The sequence below is a fragment of the Archocentrus centrarchus genome, unplaced genomic scaffold (assembly GCF_007364275.1).
Source record: "Archocentrus centrarchus isolate MPI-CPG fArcCen1 unplaced genomic scaffold, fArcCen1 scaffold_44_ctg1, whole genome shotgun sequence".
In the NCBI taxonomy this organism is placed as follows: Eukaryota; Metazoa; Chordata; class Actinopteri; order Cichliformes; family Cichlidae; genus Archocentrus; species Archocentrus centrarchus.
This window is the reverse complement of record NW_022060270.1, coordinates 645,929-663,625: the sequence shown is the minus strand read 5'-3', so window position 1 is coordinate 663,625 and position 17,697 is coordinate 645,929. Positions and strand designations below refer to the sequence as shown.

Sequence of the window (17,697 nt, the reverse complement as noted above, 5' to 3'; positions counted from 1 at the left end):
ACGTTCCATATGTTTGTTTACTAATTGATCATCTTTAAAGAAAAAAATCAAATTACAGATAGAGTGCTTATTATTTACAATAGTAGTTATTTACATGTTGAATATAAGCCCAGTTTGTTCTGTAGAGCCCAAATATTGTAGCTGCATTGGTGAACAGATTATTGCATATGCAGTATAAATCATTGTGTCTTTAGTGTTAGCGCTGATAGTGTGTCTCAGTCCTTCATTCATCTGTTCCTTCTTCACTTCAACACTGTGTCCTCATGACTCCTAAAATGAATTCAATGTTTATTGCTTATCAATCCCTGAAATGATCAATTCTGATGTATTTGCCCTGACTAATATTTTCCATAGCCCTCTTTGTAAGCAGATAGTGAAAAATCCCAATAAAATCAATGCCGTATTTTTTTCAGCAACCTCAGAAACATGTTCAGTGCTCATGAGCACTTGAGACGAAGGCTGGTGTCATAGAGCTGTATGTTCATTCTGCTCAGGCCTTGTAAACACATCTATCACACACATGTACGCTGTGTCCTCCTCTGTAAGTCTTACTAACTCAATCCAAAAATAAAACAGTGCCTGAGGAAGTTCAGATGGTCTTATCTGACTGGATGTGGGCCCAGGGGAACACGTCAGTTATGGTTTTGATGTGAGAGGCTGAAATGCTGCGAGTCCTATGAAATCCTAATCAGAGGTGTCCGTGGACACCTCGGCTTCCTGTTTTTTGTTCTGGCTTGAGGGATGGTTCAGATTACAGTTTATCAATCAGTCTTTGATGGACTGCCATGAAATTCAGTGTAGGGACAGTTCAGTTTTATTTATATAGCACCAAATCACAGCAGTCACCTCAAAGTGCTTTATATTGTAAGACTGTAAGGTAAAGACCCTGAAATACAGAGAAAACCAGACGACCCCCCAGGAGCAAGCACTGGGGAGGGAAAAGCTTTTTAATCTGTGCTGTGGCTTTATTTTAGTGGCACGATAACACAAAGTAAAACACTCTGTTAGGTTAGATGAGCTGAAATGTTTGTTGGTCCACTACACACAGGCGCTGGTACCCGACCTTCATCAACTCACACTAACAGTCCAGATTTGAACGACCAGTCTGCTGAAGAGAAATCCACCAATGAAAATCAGTCTGAAGTGTAATCTGCCAATCAGAACAATTTGAAATCTGCCAACGGAAACCAGCTGCCCAGAGCTGCTGACATCCAGCCACTCAGGGCCAAATCCCTGTTAAATTAGCCTCGGTGCACCTGTCCAACAACTGCTTCTGAATCAAAGACCGTAGCTCCTATCAAAAGAACCTGTTCTACACAGCAGTGTGCTTTTTATAGTCCTGATCTCCAAAATGTGGTCATTGCAGTGATTTTAAAAAGGGGCTCTGTCCTCGTGTTGAGAAAATCTCCTCCCTGAAAATACAACACGTCTCTGTGCATTAGTTGGAAGGTACTCCCTCCACTTGGCTCCAAAAAGTTTACACCTGTCAGGGTTGAGACACACATTGTTTGAAAGAAGAGGAGCGGCTCTGCGTTTTGAGGGTAAAATGATGGCTGCAGAGTGAACACTGTGGACACAGCGGCAGTTTGAAGAGAAACATTTCAGATAAATTAATTGATTTCTTGCCCTCTGACAGCAGGAGCTCTCACTCTAACCTCCAACACACCCATTCTAAACTCTGAAAGGGGTGGAAAAAGCGTGAAACTTAACCTGGAACCGAAGAAAAACCATAAAGGATGTTGAAAAGATCAATACAAGCTGAATAGTTCCATGGCTTGGCTTCGTTTTAAAGTTTGAATGGTGTCTGCAGCTGAAAGTGTGTGGAAGGAGTTCGAGTTGAAAGAGGAGGAGGTTGAAGGAGGATTTGAAGAATCTCTCCAATCAAATGAATGCTAACAAACAGAAAACAGTATAAAATGATGAACTTCACATAAGGCAATGCAAAATACATAAAGGTAGCATACAGAGATGCATGCACTTGTACAGTGTGTACTGCTCGTGGATTATGTGTAGCAGTTATTTATTCAGTAGTTTTCTGGCTGTAGGAAAAATGATTTTCACTTTGTCCCGTAGATTGTTCCAGCAGTTTGCTGTGAGCTGCCTCTCATGTGTCTCCAGCCACACTGGTGCTGCCGTTACTGCTGCTAAACAAATCCAAAGAGTGCTAGCTTTTATAGCATCCAATTCAGATAGCACACATGTGGCTGTTGAGCCACATACTACACACCCATGCTCTGTCACTGACCTTATTAAAGCAAGACAAATGTTCTCAAGCACTGCCATATCAGCTCCCCATCCCAGCTCTGCCAGACACAACATAGCATTAATGACTGGCTTCTGCTGATGCTGCTCATGTGATCTGTCCAAATCATCAGACCCAGTCTCCATATCATTTACATTTTCCACTGCTGACAAAATTTCTTTATTCCTTATTTCATTGAACAAATGAGCAGATCCTGCTTATTTGTTCAGCGGGTGGCTTTCGCCTCTTGTGAATCCACTTTGACGAGCTGCAAACAAACCCCTTCTCTCCAAAAAGTACACGAGCCTGTAATTAACATGCCAAGTGAGAGAAATGGCTCTGGATTTTCCCAGCTTCAGTGAACCTTTCCCTGGCTTTCTGATCCTTGTTTGCACAATTTATTTAAAATCTCCAATAACTTGACTTGTTAAACCAAGTGAATCACAAAGTCTTTGAACTAAGATGTCATAATAAAGAGCGTTGAAGGCAGCAGTGAGATCGAGCCGCAGCACCAAGACTAAAACGCTGAGTCACTGTTGATCTTCAGGTCATCGATGACTTTATCTGTTTCTGTGCTGTGATTGGTACATTTTCAAAGATTTTTCTGAGGAAAGAAAGATTAGTAATTATAGACCCTTTTTGTAATTACCAGTGGATATGTTATTTTTCTGTTATAACAGTGTTATTATAGCACATTTGGCAAATGGATTGGTTCTTATCCATTCATATAGGCACTTCTTTCTATACCTAAATGCTTTCTATCGAACATTAACACACATTCACAGTGGATACATCAGAGAGCAACTTGGGGTTCAGTATCTTGCCCAAGGATACTTTGGCAGGCTGCAGCAGCCAGGATCACTAATCTTCTGATTAGTAGATGACCTGCTCTGCCTCCTGAGCCACAGTCACCCCATTAGAGAGAAACAGTCCACTTGGGAAGTATAAACCACTGTGAATCTGTTTCACCTGCTTTGGTGCAAATGAAAATGACAAGAGGTGCACCTTCTGGACAACCTGTGCAACCTCAATGGGATGCAGGTATCATCTCCAGTGGTAACAAAGACACTAACAACAAGACCATCACCGATGAGGATATCCTCCCACTATTGATGAAAATATAAAATAAATTTAGGAGTCTGGACAACATCAGCTCCATTTCATAACAGAAACCCTTCAGCAGACATCCTATTTCCTTCTGCAAATCTATCTGACCCTAATTTGGAGGCCATGCCCTAAACGTATCCAAATATTTTTAGTCACCTGGGTTAGTAAAGGTATAATACAGATTCCAGCTAAAATATGTTCTCAGTATTAACCACACTAATTAAATCAAAGCATTCTGTAAGAGTTTGATATTCTGTGATTATCTGTGATTTCTATAGAACACACAAAAATGTTAAACAAATTTGAGAATGTACATACTGCACTATACGAGGATGTTTACTACATGATGTCTTTCTATGTATACAATCTATAACAATAAGGCATGTACAATGCATACTTACAGGGTATTCACATCATATTACATTCATGTGTGTACAGGAATATGCCAACATAATGCACCCATATTACATCATCTGCTGATATCCATGCATGATGTGTAACATCACGATAATCATAAGGCAACCATGTTGTTTACAATGGAGCAATATTGCTGAGCAGCAGGTATGGCTTAAATATTGCTCAATGATTCAATTCAATTTTATTTATATAGCGCCAAATCACAACAAACTGTCGCCTCAAGGCGCTTTGTATTGTGGGTAAAGACCCTACAATAATACAGAGAAAACCCAACAGTCAAAACGACCCCCTGATGAGTCATAGTCTGTGCTATTTATGGCAGGAAATGCTCAGCCAATCAGAAATCAGCATCACAGGCTGCAGCCTAGAACTGATGTTCCTGTAAACAGACTGGCTCTTTAACTGGAAATTCGGGATTCCCAGTTTCTCACTATCAAGCTACTACCGGCTGTTTAGCGACCAAGGTCAGTTGCAGTAGTCGAGAGGATATGAGGAATCATCTCATTAGAAGTTTTACTAACAAATGCATTAAACCAAATCTCATCTGCTCCAAAGACTGAACAAATGCAGTAAAGAGACATCAGCTGTCTGAACATCAGATCAAAACCACTCCTGTTTATATGTTTGTTTGTTTATCATGTTTATTTGGTTTTACCAACATACATATCAGATTTGCTTCCTTTGTTGAACCACTACTTGGGGGATGAATAAGGACTTCACCCTCCAAACCAATATTTAAGGGCTTCATTACTTTAAACAGAAGAACTAATCCTGTTTCTTTACATATTAAACAAAACACCTCATATGGGTGAACCTGTGTCTTGACTACATGTCAAATGCAAGCTACGTGAACAGTGACCTTTCATTATTAATCAATAACAGTCTGAAGGAATAAAATTCAAAGTCAGTTCAAGTTTTGAATGAACAATATGCACAGTTCATTTCAAGCACTAGCTCATCAGCTCCTCAGATATGGAACAGTTATGTTGGATCCAGCAATCACTCGTCACAGTCACGTCTTCAGTTCTCTTCCTTAGTCACTGGTTCTTTTACTGGTCTTTAATGCTGAGCACTGGATCCACCAGTTTATTATGGACATGCATTAAACCTACAATAAAAATAAGAGAGAAACATAACAAACAAAAAAAGAACATTAGAAAATTTTCAGGTTAGATAGATATGCAGAGGTCTGCAAAGCAGAAACAATACTGATATGGCTGCTACTCTTTGTCCTGTGGTCAGCAACAGATGTTGTTGTTTACAGAATTATAGTTTTTGCTTTTGCAATATGGGGTAGTTTTTGGCAAAACTCACTAACTCAGGGACAGTGATGGAAAAGGAAATGTTATGGCCATTATATTACTGACCCTATTGATACCCTCAACATCAATAATTACCTGAGGCGTAGCTTTTTAGCTAAAGATGAGCAGGTATTTAAAAAAAAAAAAAGAGGGAGTGTTATCTGTGTTTTTCTCTCCTTTTGGAAATGATTTATAAAGTTTACCATGGCCAATCCACCATCCCTGCAATCAAGCCTCCCTTCAAAGTAAATATAGAAGCTGATTCATTATTAAGGCTGTAGTTTAGAGCTTTAACATTGAATTGTAATCCACTGACCAGTTTCTAATATTTTGCTCCACCCATATCAATGAACCCTCCACTATGCAGAATAACAATACTGGTTGATACCTTTGAAATATTTCACAGTTTTGACCCTGAGCTCCAAGGTGGCGTCCTCGTCACAGACAAAAATGGTGCGCGGGTGCTGCTGGAAAGCTGATACTGTCCACATGTGGTTCACTCCCTCCTCTATGGCTTTGTACAGAGCAAAGGCTTTGTGTGCCCCTGTGATAAGAATCATCACCTGAGCAGAGGAAAACAGCATTATAGCCAGTTAAATTCAATTACATTTTATTTATACACCACAGATTCACAACACTAGTCTTTTCAAGGCTAAAGCTAAAGACACTACAATATTACAGAGAAAATATGAACAATCAGACAACCCCCTATGAGCAAACACTTGGCAACAGCAGGAATTCAATTCAGTTCAGTTTAATTTATATAGCGCCAAATCACAACAAACTGTCGCCTCAAGGCGCTTTGTATTGTGGGTAAATACCCTACAATAATACAGAGAAAACCCAACAGTCAGAACGACCCCCTATGAGCAGCACTTGGTGACAGTGGGAAGGAAAAACTCCCTTTAACAGGAAGAAACCTCCAGCAGAACCAGGCTCAGGGAGGGGGGGTCATCTGCTGAAGGGGGAGGGACAGAGATTAATAATAACTAATGATTAAATACAGAGTGGAGTATAATCACAGTGAAAAGAGGTGAATAAAGAGAAACAGTGCATCATGGGAACCCCCCAGCAGCCTAGGCCTATAGCAGCATAACTAAGGGAGGGTTCAGGGTCACCTGATCCAGCCCTAACTATAAGCTTTATCATAAAGGAAAGTTTTAAGCCTAATCTTAAAAATAGAGAGGGTGTCTGTCTCCTGAATCCAAGCTGGAAGCTGGTTCCACAGAAGAGGCGCCTGAAAGCTGAAGGCTCTGCCTCCCATTCTACTCTTAAGTATCCTAGGAACCACAAGTAAGCCAGCAGTCTGAGAGCGAAGTGCTCTGTTGGGGTGATATGGGACTATGAGGTCTTTGAGATAAGATGGTGCCTGATTATTCAAGACCTTGTAGGTGAGGAGAAGGATTTAAATTCTATTCTAGATTTAACAGGGAGCCAATGAAGAGAAGCCAATATGGGAGAAATCTGCTCTCTCTTTCTAGTCCCCGTCAGTACTCTAGCTGCAGCATTTTGGATCAGCTGAAGGCTTTTCAGGGAGCTTTTAGGACAGCCTGATAATAATGAATTACAATAATCCACCCTAGAAGTAATAAATGCATGAATGAGCTTTTCAGCATCACTCTGAGAAAGGATGTTTCTAATTTTAGAAATATTGCGCAAATGCAAAAAAGTGGTCCTGCATATTTGTTTAATATGTGCATTGAAGGACATATCCTGGTCAAAAATGACTCCAAGATTTCTCACAGTGTTACTGGAGGCCAAAGTAATGCCATCCAGAGTAAGTATCTGGTTAGACACCATGTTTCTAAGATTTGTGGGGCCGAGTACAAGAATTTCAGTTTGATCTGAATTTAGAAGCAGGAAATTAGAGGTCATCCAGGCCTTAATGTCTTTAAGACATTCCTGCAGTTTAACTAATTGATGTGCGTCATCTGGCTTCATTGATAGGTAAAGCTGAGTATCATCTGCATAACAATGAAAATTGATGCAATGCTTTCTAATAATACTGCCTAAGGGAAGCATGTATAATGTAAATAAAATTGGTCCTAGCACAGAACCCTGTGGAACTCCATAATTAACCTTAGTGTGTGAAGAAGACTCCCCATTTACATGAACAAATTGGAGTCTATTAGATAAATATGATTCAAACCACTGCAGTGCAGTACCTTTAATACCTATAGTATGCTCTAATCTCTGTAATAAAATGTTATGGTCAAAAGTATCAAGGGGGAAGGAAAAAACTCCCTTTTAGCAGGAAGAAATGTTTTGAAACAGGTCAGCGAGGGACAGCTATCTGCTGTGACCGGTTGAGGGGTGAGAGAAAAGACAAGGAAAAAATCCTGTTAGCTGCCCCTCATCCTCCTGGCAGGAGAATCTTTAGGTGGCACAAATTCTGCAAAACAAGTCCTAGAACACATAATTACAGGTCTCAGTAGATCTTACTGGGGTGCATATGAGCCTTAGTGGCTTTATTCACCATATCAATTCAAAAGGAAATGGCTCAGTAAGAACTAGGAATAAGAAATGCTAAGATCACAATTAAATCTGAGAATACCGTCACTTTCTGTGATTGGCATTATTATGGAAAGAATTCCCTTAAGACCATAGATGTTTTTCACTAATATTCTACTCAGCTCGATAACATGTTAGCTCTTATATGTTATATGCCATTGAAATGACATTGAAAGCTGAGTTACTACAGTGACTAATCTGAAGACTATTACAAATACATCCAGCAAATTCTTAGACCAGTTTTATCCATCCCAAATTTCTGCTGTGTGGTCAAAAAATGAAAATACAAAAATACAAATTACTGGTATATTAGCTAAATAAAGCTATGAAAATGTCACAATCACTTAAAAAGCCATATTTGACATGTCGCAGCAGCCACAAATATTCATCAATGAAAAAAAGTAAACATCATTTATTAAGCTTTCATGTATGAATGTTGTCTTAATCACAATGTATTCTGCACTGTCATGACAGCATACATGACCAAACAGTGATTATACTTCATTGTCTGAAGGTCTATTTAAACACATCAACTCTCCTTATTTGTAATTATTAACAAATAATAAAAACATTAAACACTCAGATCTGTGCACCATTAGAGTCAGTCCTTCGAGTCTCATCATTTTGACGAAAAACCGCAGCAATATTGACAAACAAACAAGCCATATTTACATAAAAGGCCAAAAATGAAAAAGGAAACAATAAGCGTGAAACATCTTTGAACACCTCTGCTATCAAACTGTGCTGTGGCCTGAAAATCCAGTTCCAGCAGTCTGACAGCAGAAGGGTTATCATTATGAAAATCATTGAATGCAATTTGGTATAGCTGCATATTATACTGCTTAAAATAAAAAAAAAAATCATGAATTGTATCAAGCCTGACAAGATCCAAAGTGTCAGAGATTGCCAGTAGATCTATCAGTATGAGAAGCCTATATGAAATCCTTCATGAGTAAATGCACTTATGGCATGGTTGAAAAAAAATCCTATGTTATCTCCTTCTCAAGCTGTTGTGTTCACAAGATAAACTTGACCTCTGACGAGGACAGAGTAAGTATCTCGGGGTCTTGTTCACGAGTGACGGGAGAAGGGAACAGGAGATCGACAGATGGATCGGGGCTGCGTCTGCAGTGATGCAAACGTTGCACCGGTCTATCGTGGTAAAGAGGGAGCTGAGCGTGAAAGCGAAGCTGTCGATTTACCGATCGATCTACGTTCCTACCCTCAGCTATGGTCAAGAGCTTTGGGTAGTGACTGAAAGAATGAGATCGTGAATACAAGCAGCAGAAATGAGCTTCCTCCAAAGGGTGGCTGGCCTCTCTCTTAGAGATAGGGTGAGGAGCACAGCTATTCGGGAGGGGCTCAGAGTAGAGCCGCTGCTCCTCCACATCAAGAAGAGCCAGTTGAGGTGGCTCGGACATCTGAGTAGGATGCCTCCTGGGCACCTCTTGGGTGAGGTGTTCTGGGCATGTACCACTGGGAGGAGGCCCCAGGGCAGACCCAGGACATGCTGGAGAGATTAGATCTCTCGGCTGGCCTGGGAACACCTTGGGGACCTCCCCAGATGAGCTGGAGCAGGTGGTGGGGCGAAGGAAGTCTGGGCTTCTCTGCTTAGGCTGCTGCCTCTGCGACCCGGCTGCAGATTAATATTGAAGCACTGATTAATGGTAAGGCTTCTCTGAACAGTCTTGTAGGGATGAGGTCTAACAGGCATATTGATGGTTAGTTGGGAAGGATTCATAGGAGAGAAATAAACAGTCTAAAAAAACTTCACTAGTCACTGATGCTGCTGTTCTTAATGACACTTCTGTAGGAGGGCAGCAAACAGTTAAGATTTTATGTGTGAAGGATTTCTTTAGGTTTTTTTCTCGAGGGCTCTTTTGCTTGTTGGGTGGGTGTGTAAACCACCAGAGCTGACTCTTTGTCTGCTGAGCTACAACACTGAAAAGAAACCTGAGGTTGTTCCTGTTTTCCTCAATCAACGATGAATTCTAAGATAACCTAGTTTTCTGTAGAGCTTTTCTATAATGGAAACACACTTTCCCGGCCAAACGAAGGCCTTCTAAAAGAGTGCAATGACATTTCCTCTGCAGGCACTAAGAGTTATGCAAAGTAGCAAAGAGTGATTCTATTAAATTGTGAGTAAACATTTTAAAGATTACTGCAGAACAACACAGGACCAAATTAACTGCTTTTTAATCTGACCTCCTTGGCATCCATGACGGTTCCTACGCCCACAGTCAGAGCCATGGTGGGAACCTTGGAGAGGTCATTGCCAAAGAAACGTGCATTTGCCACAATGGTGTCCTTTGCCAGGGTTTTCACTCTGGTCCTGGAAACCAGGCTGGAGCCGGGCTCGTTGAATGCTATGTGACCATCAGGGCCAATGCCTACAGAAAGAAACCAATATGATACAGACTGGAATACAGGCAAAGGGTTTTCAGTCATGCTGTCAGGGTGTCATTTCACGCATTACATGGATTTTTCCAATACCACTATACTGTGAAAAGACAGAACACCCACTGTGGGTTTCCAAGGAGTTAAACTGTATTATTAGCCAAGAGGATCACTGTGTAGTGTATTAATTGTGCTCTCTTTTTAATCATAAGTATAATAGTAAATAATCCACCACTAACTCTCTACAACAAAGCAAACATCGTGGAACACAGAATTCTGGAAGCTAACAATAAAGCTACTTTTGGCTTACTCACAGGTGGCTGCCTCAGCAGGGATTTTACATCAGAAGGGGTTTGTGTCTCCGCCCCGGATCTGCCCGGGGACAAAATTATATTGCCACATGGCATACTAGTAATGCTAGCCAGTTAGCATAAGAGTTGGTACATTCAAGAAGAGTAAAATGTGATGGACGATGAAGGAACTGAGCGGAGATCTGCCCAAACAAGCTGAGTAACAGCTGTGTCTGTTCTATGTCTGGATTGCTGCTGTTATCTGTGGTTGTTCTTCTTGAGTTAGTTTCAAAGTCGCACTCCACAGCTGTGCTGCTGACAACATGATGATGAACCATAGTGGGACTGTTAAAAACAACAGCAACAAAAGCATGAAAGCAGAACAGGAAGTGTTACGCACTGATTTAAGATCAGTGACTTTACCAAATATTTCGCTTTTTTTAAAAGAGCCTGAGAACAGTTGTTTTGGTTTTATGTTTTATTTATTTTTTTAAGAAAATATAATAATAAAAATACACTTCTGTATATCTGTGTAGATTCTCAGTCATCCAGGTCATAGTAGTCTCTGGAGCTTGAAAAAGGCGACTGGACTTCTTTTTGTTTCTTGAAGACGTTTCACCTCTCATACACTTCTGTATACTTTTCTAAAAGCCCACTCCACTTACGTAGTGGTAACAACAACTGTAACAACCACCAGAATCTGTAATCACAACAGTAACACAAATATTTTGTCATTCGGCCCAGCACGGCTGTGCAGTCTAGATTAAAAGTGACCTCTGACCTCCAACAAACAGCTCAATCCCTCCAGCTTCAGCAATCTTCTGCTCGTAGGCCTGACACTCTGCCTCCAGGTTGTCTGCATTTCCATCCAGAATATGAGCGTTGGCTGGATCGATGTCAATGTGCTTGAAGAAATTGTTCCACATGTAGGAGTGATAACTCTCCGGATGAGCACGAGGCAGACCTGAACAGCAAAAGCTCGTTTAGAGTCAAATGAATCCTGCTGCAGGGCTGTGAGGCCTGAGGGTGCCAAATGTACAAGGTTACTACATTTCGCTGTCTGAAGCTGCTGAGTAAAGCACCTTAGCTGAAGTGAGATTAAAGGCTTAGACCTGCGCTGAGCTTAAATCAGAGTTTTCTGTCTCACAACAGTGGCTCTCTTTGTACCTGGCTAAATCACCGTGGTTCAGTCTCTGTTTCAAAGAACCACATTTTCACCAACTCATGTTTAAGTTGCTCTAATCATTCTCTGCTGGGCAAATACAATTTATATGTGTGAGTTGAATAAATCAAACTGCATCACATTGTGACAGGAATGTGTACGTATTAATTTTGTGATGCAGAAAATGTACAGATGTTGTTATAGCTGGTTCTAAGAAACTATGGGACAGCAGTGAGAGCACGCTCAGCATTAAAATGATGAACTTAAATTAAAATGTTTATTTTACCCCCTGCATACTAAATCACTGCATTTAACATTTTTAGCACATTAATCTTGTCTTATTTGTAAAAATGTTATGTTTACTGTTAGATTATTACTTACTTTCTACATTTGTAATCACACCTTATCATCAACATCATCATCTGATCCATCATAGGGATCACTTTTTGTGGAAGAAGATAGGTGTAGCTATATGTGTAGTGTGTTTATATATATATATATATAAACACATTACACATATAGCTACACCTATCTTCTACTGATCAGAAGGTCAGCGGTTCGATTCCTGGCTACTCCAGGCTACATGCCAATGTATCCTTGGGCAAGATACTTAACCCCAAGTTGCTCTCCGACCGTCCCGTCGGAGTGTGAATGTGTGTGAATGATAGTTAATTAAAAAGCACTTAGCTTAGCAAACATGGAAGTGCTTGTATGAATGGGAGTGCATGGGTGAATGTAAACATGTTGTATAAGCGCTTTGAGTGCTCATACTGAGTAGAAAAGCGCTATATAAGAGCTAGTCCATTTACCATTTACCATATATATATATATATATATATATATATATATATATATATATATATATATATATATATATATATATATTAGGGGTGGGACTTTAACATGTTAATTTCGATTAATTAATTACGGGGAAATTAACGCGTTAAAAATTTTAACGCATTTTAATCGCACTTTGCACCGTGGAACGTTTCTCAGTGCGCGAGTTCCCGGCATACAGATTATATCGACGCACAATGTCCAAATTAGGGGCCGCATCCTGCGAAGGACCCGGCCCACGTCTTTCGCAGCCCACGAACACCACAAAGGCCGGAAGTGAGCAGCTAGCCTTCATATCAGCTGCTGTCACCTCTGCGTAGCTCATGTCGCCTAGCAACCGTGAGTGTGAAGCACAGCTGTGTAAAAGCAGCTGTTAAACGGAGAACGAACTTTTTCTCCTTTTTGTGGTTTAATTTTAAGTCTTTAATTCAAAATAAGCTGTTAAAACAAGCATAACAGCATCAAGAATACAGCTGAGAGAATGATTAATTTCCAACTATAACAAGTGAGACATTAATGTTGAATAAAACTATCCAGTTATGATGCTTAACTTTAATTTCAGGAGTTTGCTTATCACAGGAGCACTTCCACCCTTCATTGGTCTGTGTAGCAGACTGGTGGGAAAATAAACAAAATTTTGAAGTTTAAGCTTATGTATATTGATTCATTCATCAACCAAACTTAAATTAATATTTCTCATGTCAAATATTGAAATGCGATTAAAATGCAATTAATTTCGATTAATTAATTACAAAGCTCCTAATTAATTCGATTAATTTTTTTAATCGAGTCCCACCCCTAATATATATATATATATATATATATATATATATATATATATATATATATATATATATATAAACACACACACATCCCCTCAGTTCTGACTACCTTTCCTCTCTTAGTTGCCATCCGACTACACTTCTCCAGTCTGAATGACATGCCGATATCATTGCTGTAGATCCTGGTGCTGTGGATCAGCGAATCAATATCTCATTTACACTTAGCATAAAGCTTGATGTCATCCATGTACAGGAGGTGGCTGATGTTTGCTCCATTCTGTAGTTGGTATCTGTAGCCAGTCTTGTTGATGATCTGGCTGAGGGGATTCAGGCCTATGCAGAACACCAGTGGGGACAGAGCATCTCCTTGGTAAATCCCACACTTAATGTTGACTTGTGCAGTGGGCTTGGAGTTAGCCTCTAGTATTGTTCTCCACATACCCATTGAGTTCTTGATGAAGGCTCTTAGGGTCCTGTTGATCTTATACAGTTCTAGGTATTCCAGGATCCATGTGTGCAGCATTGAGTCATAGGTTTTCTTGTAATCAATACAGGTTTGTCAGTTGGGTCTTACAGTCTCGAGTGACTGCTCTATCTACTAGTAGCTGGTTTTTGCTCCCCTGGTCTCTCTGCCTGTCCCTTTCTGGGCCTCGCTCATGTATTGTGCCACATGCCTACTCATCTTAGCTGCTTTGATGCCTGACAGGAGTTTCCATGTTGTACTGAGGCAGGTTATGGGCCGGTAGTTGGATGGGACTGGTCCCTTCTGGGGGTCTTTGGGGATCAGGACCGTCCGGCCTTCAGTCAGCCATTCTGGGTGTGTCCTAGCCTCTAGCAGCTGGTTCATTTGTGCTGCCAGGCGCTCGCGGAGTGCTCGCGGGGTGGCTGTAACTCAGTAGGTAGAGCAGGTCACCCACTGATCGGAAGGTCAGCGGTTCGAATCCTGGCTACTCCAGGCTACATGCCAATGTATCCTTGGGCAAGATACTTAACCCTAAGTTGCTCTCCGACCGTTCTGTCGGAGTATGAATGTGTGTGAATGCTAGTTAATCAAAAAAAAAAGCACTTAGCTTAATTAATGATGGAAGTGCTTGTATGAATGGGAGTGCATGGGTGAATGCAAAACAGGTTGTATAAGCGCTTTGAGTGCTCTGATTGAGTAGAAAAGCGCTATATAAGAACTAGTCCATTTACCATTCTCCCATGTGCTCTTCCAGTATTGCTCCATCTCCAGCCTTAGTGGGGGTGCTGTTCTGATATTGTTCCCCTGCCACTGAGAATATACTTTGGATGGTTCGGTGTAGAATATCCGGTTTATTTCCCTGGCTTCTATCTTTGTCTTCTGTCTTTACTTGGCAGTCTCTAAGGCCTCAGGTATGGACAGCCTGTTGTACTTCTTAGGCACTGCTTTCTTCATCACACCCTTTCTGCACCTCTGAGTGCTGGCTAACTTCCTGCTGCCTTGATCTTAGCCTCTAGTCATTGTTTCCATGGAGGGTACTGCTCCTTATTGCTGCTCATCCTATAGCCAAGCATCTCAAGGATCACTGCTGCCGTGTTATACATCAACTGATTTTATTGATTTTACTGATATTATTGGGGCTTGGTACCCAATCTCAGAGTGTGGGGATGATGAAATCTCCCCCCTGACCTGTCGTCCTGGCTCCCCCTTGCCGTAGCATTTGTGTTGTACCTCATCAATCTCTAGCTGCAATAGCAGCTGCTTCCTTCGTATGTTGGAACACTGAGCCACGAGTTGTTTTGCCGTCAGTTTGGATGTTGGGTTTCGAAGAATCCATAGATCCCACATCCTCTTCATGTAACCCCTCTCGCTGGGATTACATGTATAGTAGCATTCCAACAGTTCCCGGTTCTCATCTCGTGTCCACTTAAACTGTAACCTTCTAGTTCCAGTAGCCCACTTACCATCAGGATGTCCTGGTTCCTCAACATCTGACGCGGACCTTGCTGATCCGGGTGACGTCCGGGCCAGTATGGCTTCTAACATGTAGGTAGGCTTGGTTAGCCTGGGGGGTCTAGCCACACGACCACACAGTAATTAACACAACCATCCTGCAACACGACCAATCTGTTCAAACCCTGCAGCCCTGCCAGTATAACCAGTATAACCAGGATGTGCTGTGTCGGCCTGAATAACTCTGATTCAGTCTGAAGCTGTTTCCTGTCTGCTCTGGGCTGTGATGGGCAGCCTGGCTGCAGTTAACTGAATATAACTGTAGCATAGCTGCAGAGGACCTGTCAGTGTACATGTGAGCACATATATTCAAATAACTTGGTCCCATTTCTTCTCAGTATTATTAGCCATAATCTGTGATATTATCTTTACATTCATCTATTCAGTCATTATTTAATTTATAAAGTATTTATGTTGTAATTGATTTATATTTTATTTGTATATAATGCATTTTATTTTGAACTTAGTATTTATTTTGAAGTGATTCTGTTCTTTAAGTTATTAAATCAATGTGTTTACAAAGTCAGTAATTGTGTAAAATAACCGTGATTCTAACATGAGTTTTACAAACGTGCAGCACTTGATTATGAACTTGTGTGACGTCACTCTAAGCACAGAAAGCTGAACTAGTTATCGGCTAACTCACCTACATATTCATCCATGTTGAAGGTCTTCACATATTTGAATGAAATATCTCCACTTCTGTAGTATTCAATGAGCTTCTGGTAACAGCCGTAAGGAGTGCTGCCTGCAAAAACAGCACAGTTTCCGCTCAGCAGCGATTCAGTTCTCCTATAAGAGCTTTAGTGTGAAGGGTGCTCACCTGTGGGCAGGCCGAGAGTGAAGAATCTGTCCGCAGAGGGCTCAAACTGGATTATTCTGTTGCGGATATATTTTGCTGCCCACTCACTGGCCAGGTCGTAGTCGTCCAGAATGACCAGCCTCATAGTAAGGTCTGTGAGTCCTGGGAAAATCCGAGTCAGAAGACTAAAGCTGAAATTCCTCTGCTCATATACGCTCGCTCCTTCATGATCTCTGTTCATGTTTTTATGCAGAAACGAGCCGTTTTAAACAATATTTAATGCTCATGAGCAGGGGCGGGCTGGGGCTGAGAACTTTATTTGCAGCATTAAAACAACTGTGTGTGTGTGTAATGACAAAGAAAGCACGGCTCTTAATTTATGATCATCTGCAGCCTCATATATTTTAGCTTAACTTGGCAAATATGAATGTTTTGTAAGATCCCTTTGAATTCAGTGTTCCCTCTATGAGAAGCCTTATACTTGCTTGATTTTATGTATTTGTTCTATTACCAAAGCAGACATTCTTCCTTTTGTATAATATTTTGATCAAACTTTTCATTTTTATTTAACACAAAAACAAATGAACAAAACACTGCAGACAAATCTACCAAACAGACCAATAATAATAATAATTTATTATATATTTTTAAGAATGCAGAGTGGAGGCACTGAGAGTGAAAGCTGAGCAGCAAAGGGGGGTGTCGCGCCTCTCCTACGGTGTGCTGGCTGGAATGAGTTTGTAGCCCCTCCTGATGAAAAACGGCTCTCAGTGAAGAGCCAGCTCTTAGAGCCCAAACGTTCACGACCGACCATCACTGTCTGCACCCGTGGCCGCTGCTGTGCTTAACTGGGTTAAACAATCTGATCACCGGCCGTTCGGGAAACCTCCCGATGGCCACCACGCCCCTGCTCATAAGTAGACTTTAGTAAAGGGTCAGAGGCAGTTGGTAATGCTGAGTACTTAAGTTTACTTAAGTACTTAAAGGAGATGGTCTGAAGTTACCGATGTGCGGTTAACGGTACGCGTTACCTGCAAAAATACGGAGATGGTCAGATCAGAAGTCAGGAGCTGCAAACCCTCGGCTTCGTCACATGATCTTCCTGTCAGCTGATTTCACTGTGGCGTCTACGGAACCCCGTGTGGACCAAAACTGATTAAGTCAAAACATGATCGTTCTGATAACAGTGACGATGTTGCTGACTGAATAACCGCTTCCCTCAGCGGCGTCCCTCTTCTTTAAGGATCTTCTGCCTCCATCTCACATGCTCCGTCACACCCGCCTCTGCATGTCCTCCTCTGTGGTCTCACCACACGCACCCTCCTGTCATGGCCCAGCAGCAGCATCATTTCCGCCGGCCTCTGCTGATGGTTGTTTACAAGGGCGTAGGAAGGAGTTTACTATTGGGGGGGGGACACATATCGAAAACGTGACAGATCCATAAAGACTCTGAGCAAAGCATAAAAAATGCTATTTGATCTTTTACTTTTTTCTTTTTCAAATGTTTCGTGGAAAAATAGTGTTGCATACACCTATATTATTGCATGTAGAATTTACATATATATATATATATATAGATGTTTTATAATCATAAGACATGGACAAACCACCAAACAAAATGGCTTGAGTGTTTTATGAAGCATAATGACCATGTCATTCCAGGCTGTAGGGCTTACTTTATCAGCTGGCCGTACTGGTACTAGTACAAGGGGCCACACTGAGAAAAAAAATAAATTGCGCATTTTGAGAATAAATTCAAAATTTTGAGAAAAAAGTCAAAATGTGCAGATTAAAGTCACTTCAAGTCAAACAACTGCATGTCTGTTATCCCCTCCAGAATGTCTTGTATTATGAGTTAGTGAAACTATACTTTA

At 41.0% G+C, this 17,697-nt stretch overlaps 1 protein-coding gene across 1 annotated transcript; it reads right to left on the bottom strand.

Moving 5' to 3' along the window:
• Positions 1–4,040: 4,040 nt before the first annotated feature.
• Positions 4,041–17,123, bottom strand: LOC115777185 (glucosamine-6-phosphate isomerase 2). The gene is made up of 7 exons (XM_030725020.1): positions 16,855–17,123; positions 15,845–15,985; positions 15,668–15,769; positions 11,047–11,229; positions 9,784–9,968; positions 5,456–5,630; positions 4,041–4,874 (listed from the first exon to the last, which is right to left on the bottom strand). Exons 2-7 carry the CDS (start codon positions 15,966–15,968, stop codon positions 4,816–4,818), a joined length of 828 nt encoding a protein of 275 aa, XP_030580880.1. The 5' UTR covers positions 15,969–15,985; positions 16,855–17,123; the 3' UTR covers positions 4,041–4,815.
• Positions 17,124–17,697: the final 574 nt, after the last annotated feature.

Coding starts and splice junctions, on each gene's coding strand:
- LOC115777185 (XM_030725020.1), bottom strand. CDS start 15,968: ATGAGGCTGGTCATTCTGGACGACTACGACCTGGCCAGTGAGTGGGCA. Junction 9,969..11,046: donor GATTGAGCTGTTTGTTGGAG/GTCAGAGGTCAC, acceptor TTCTTTCTGTAG/GCATTGGCCCTGATGGTCAC. Junction 5,631..9,783: donor CCGTCATGGATGCCAAGGAG/GTCAGATTAAAA, acceptor TCCTCTGCTCAG/GTGATGATTCTTATCACAGG.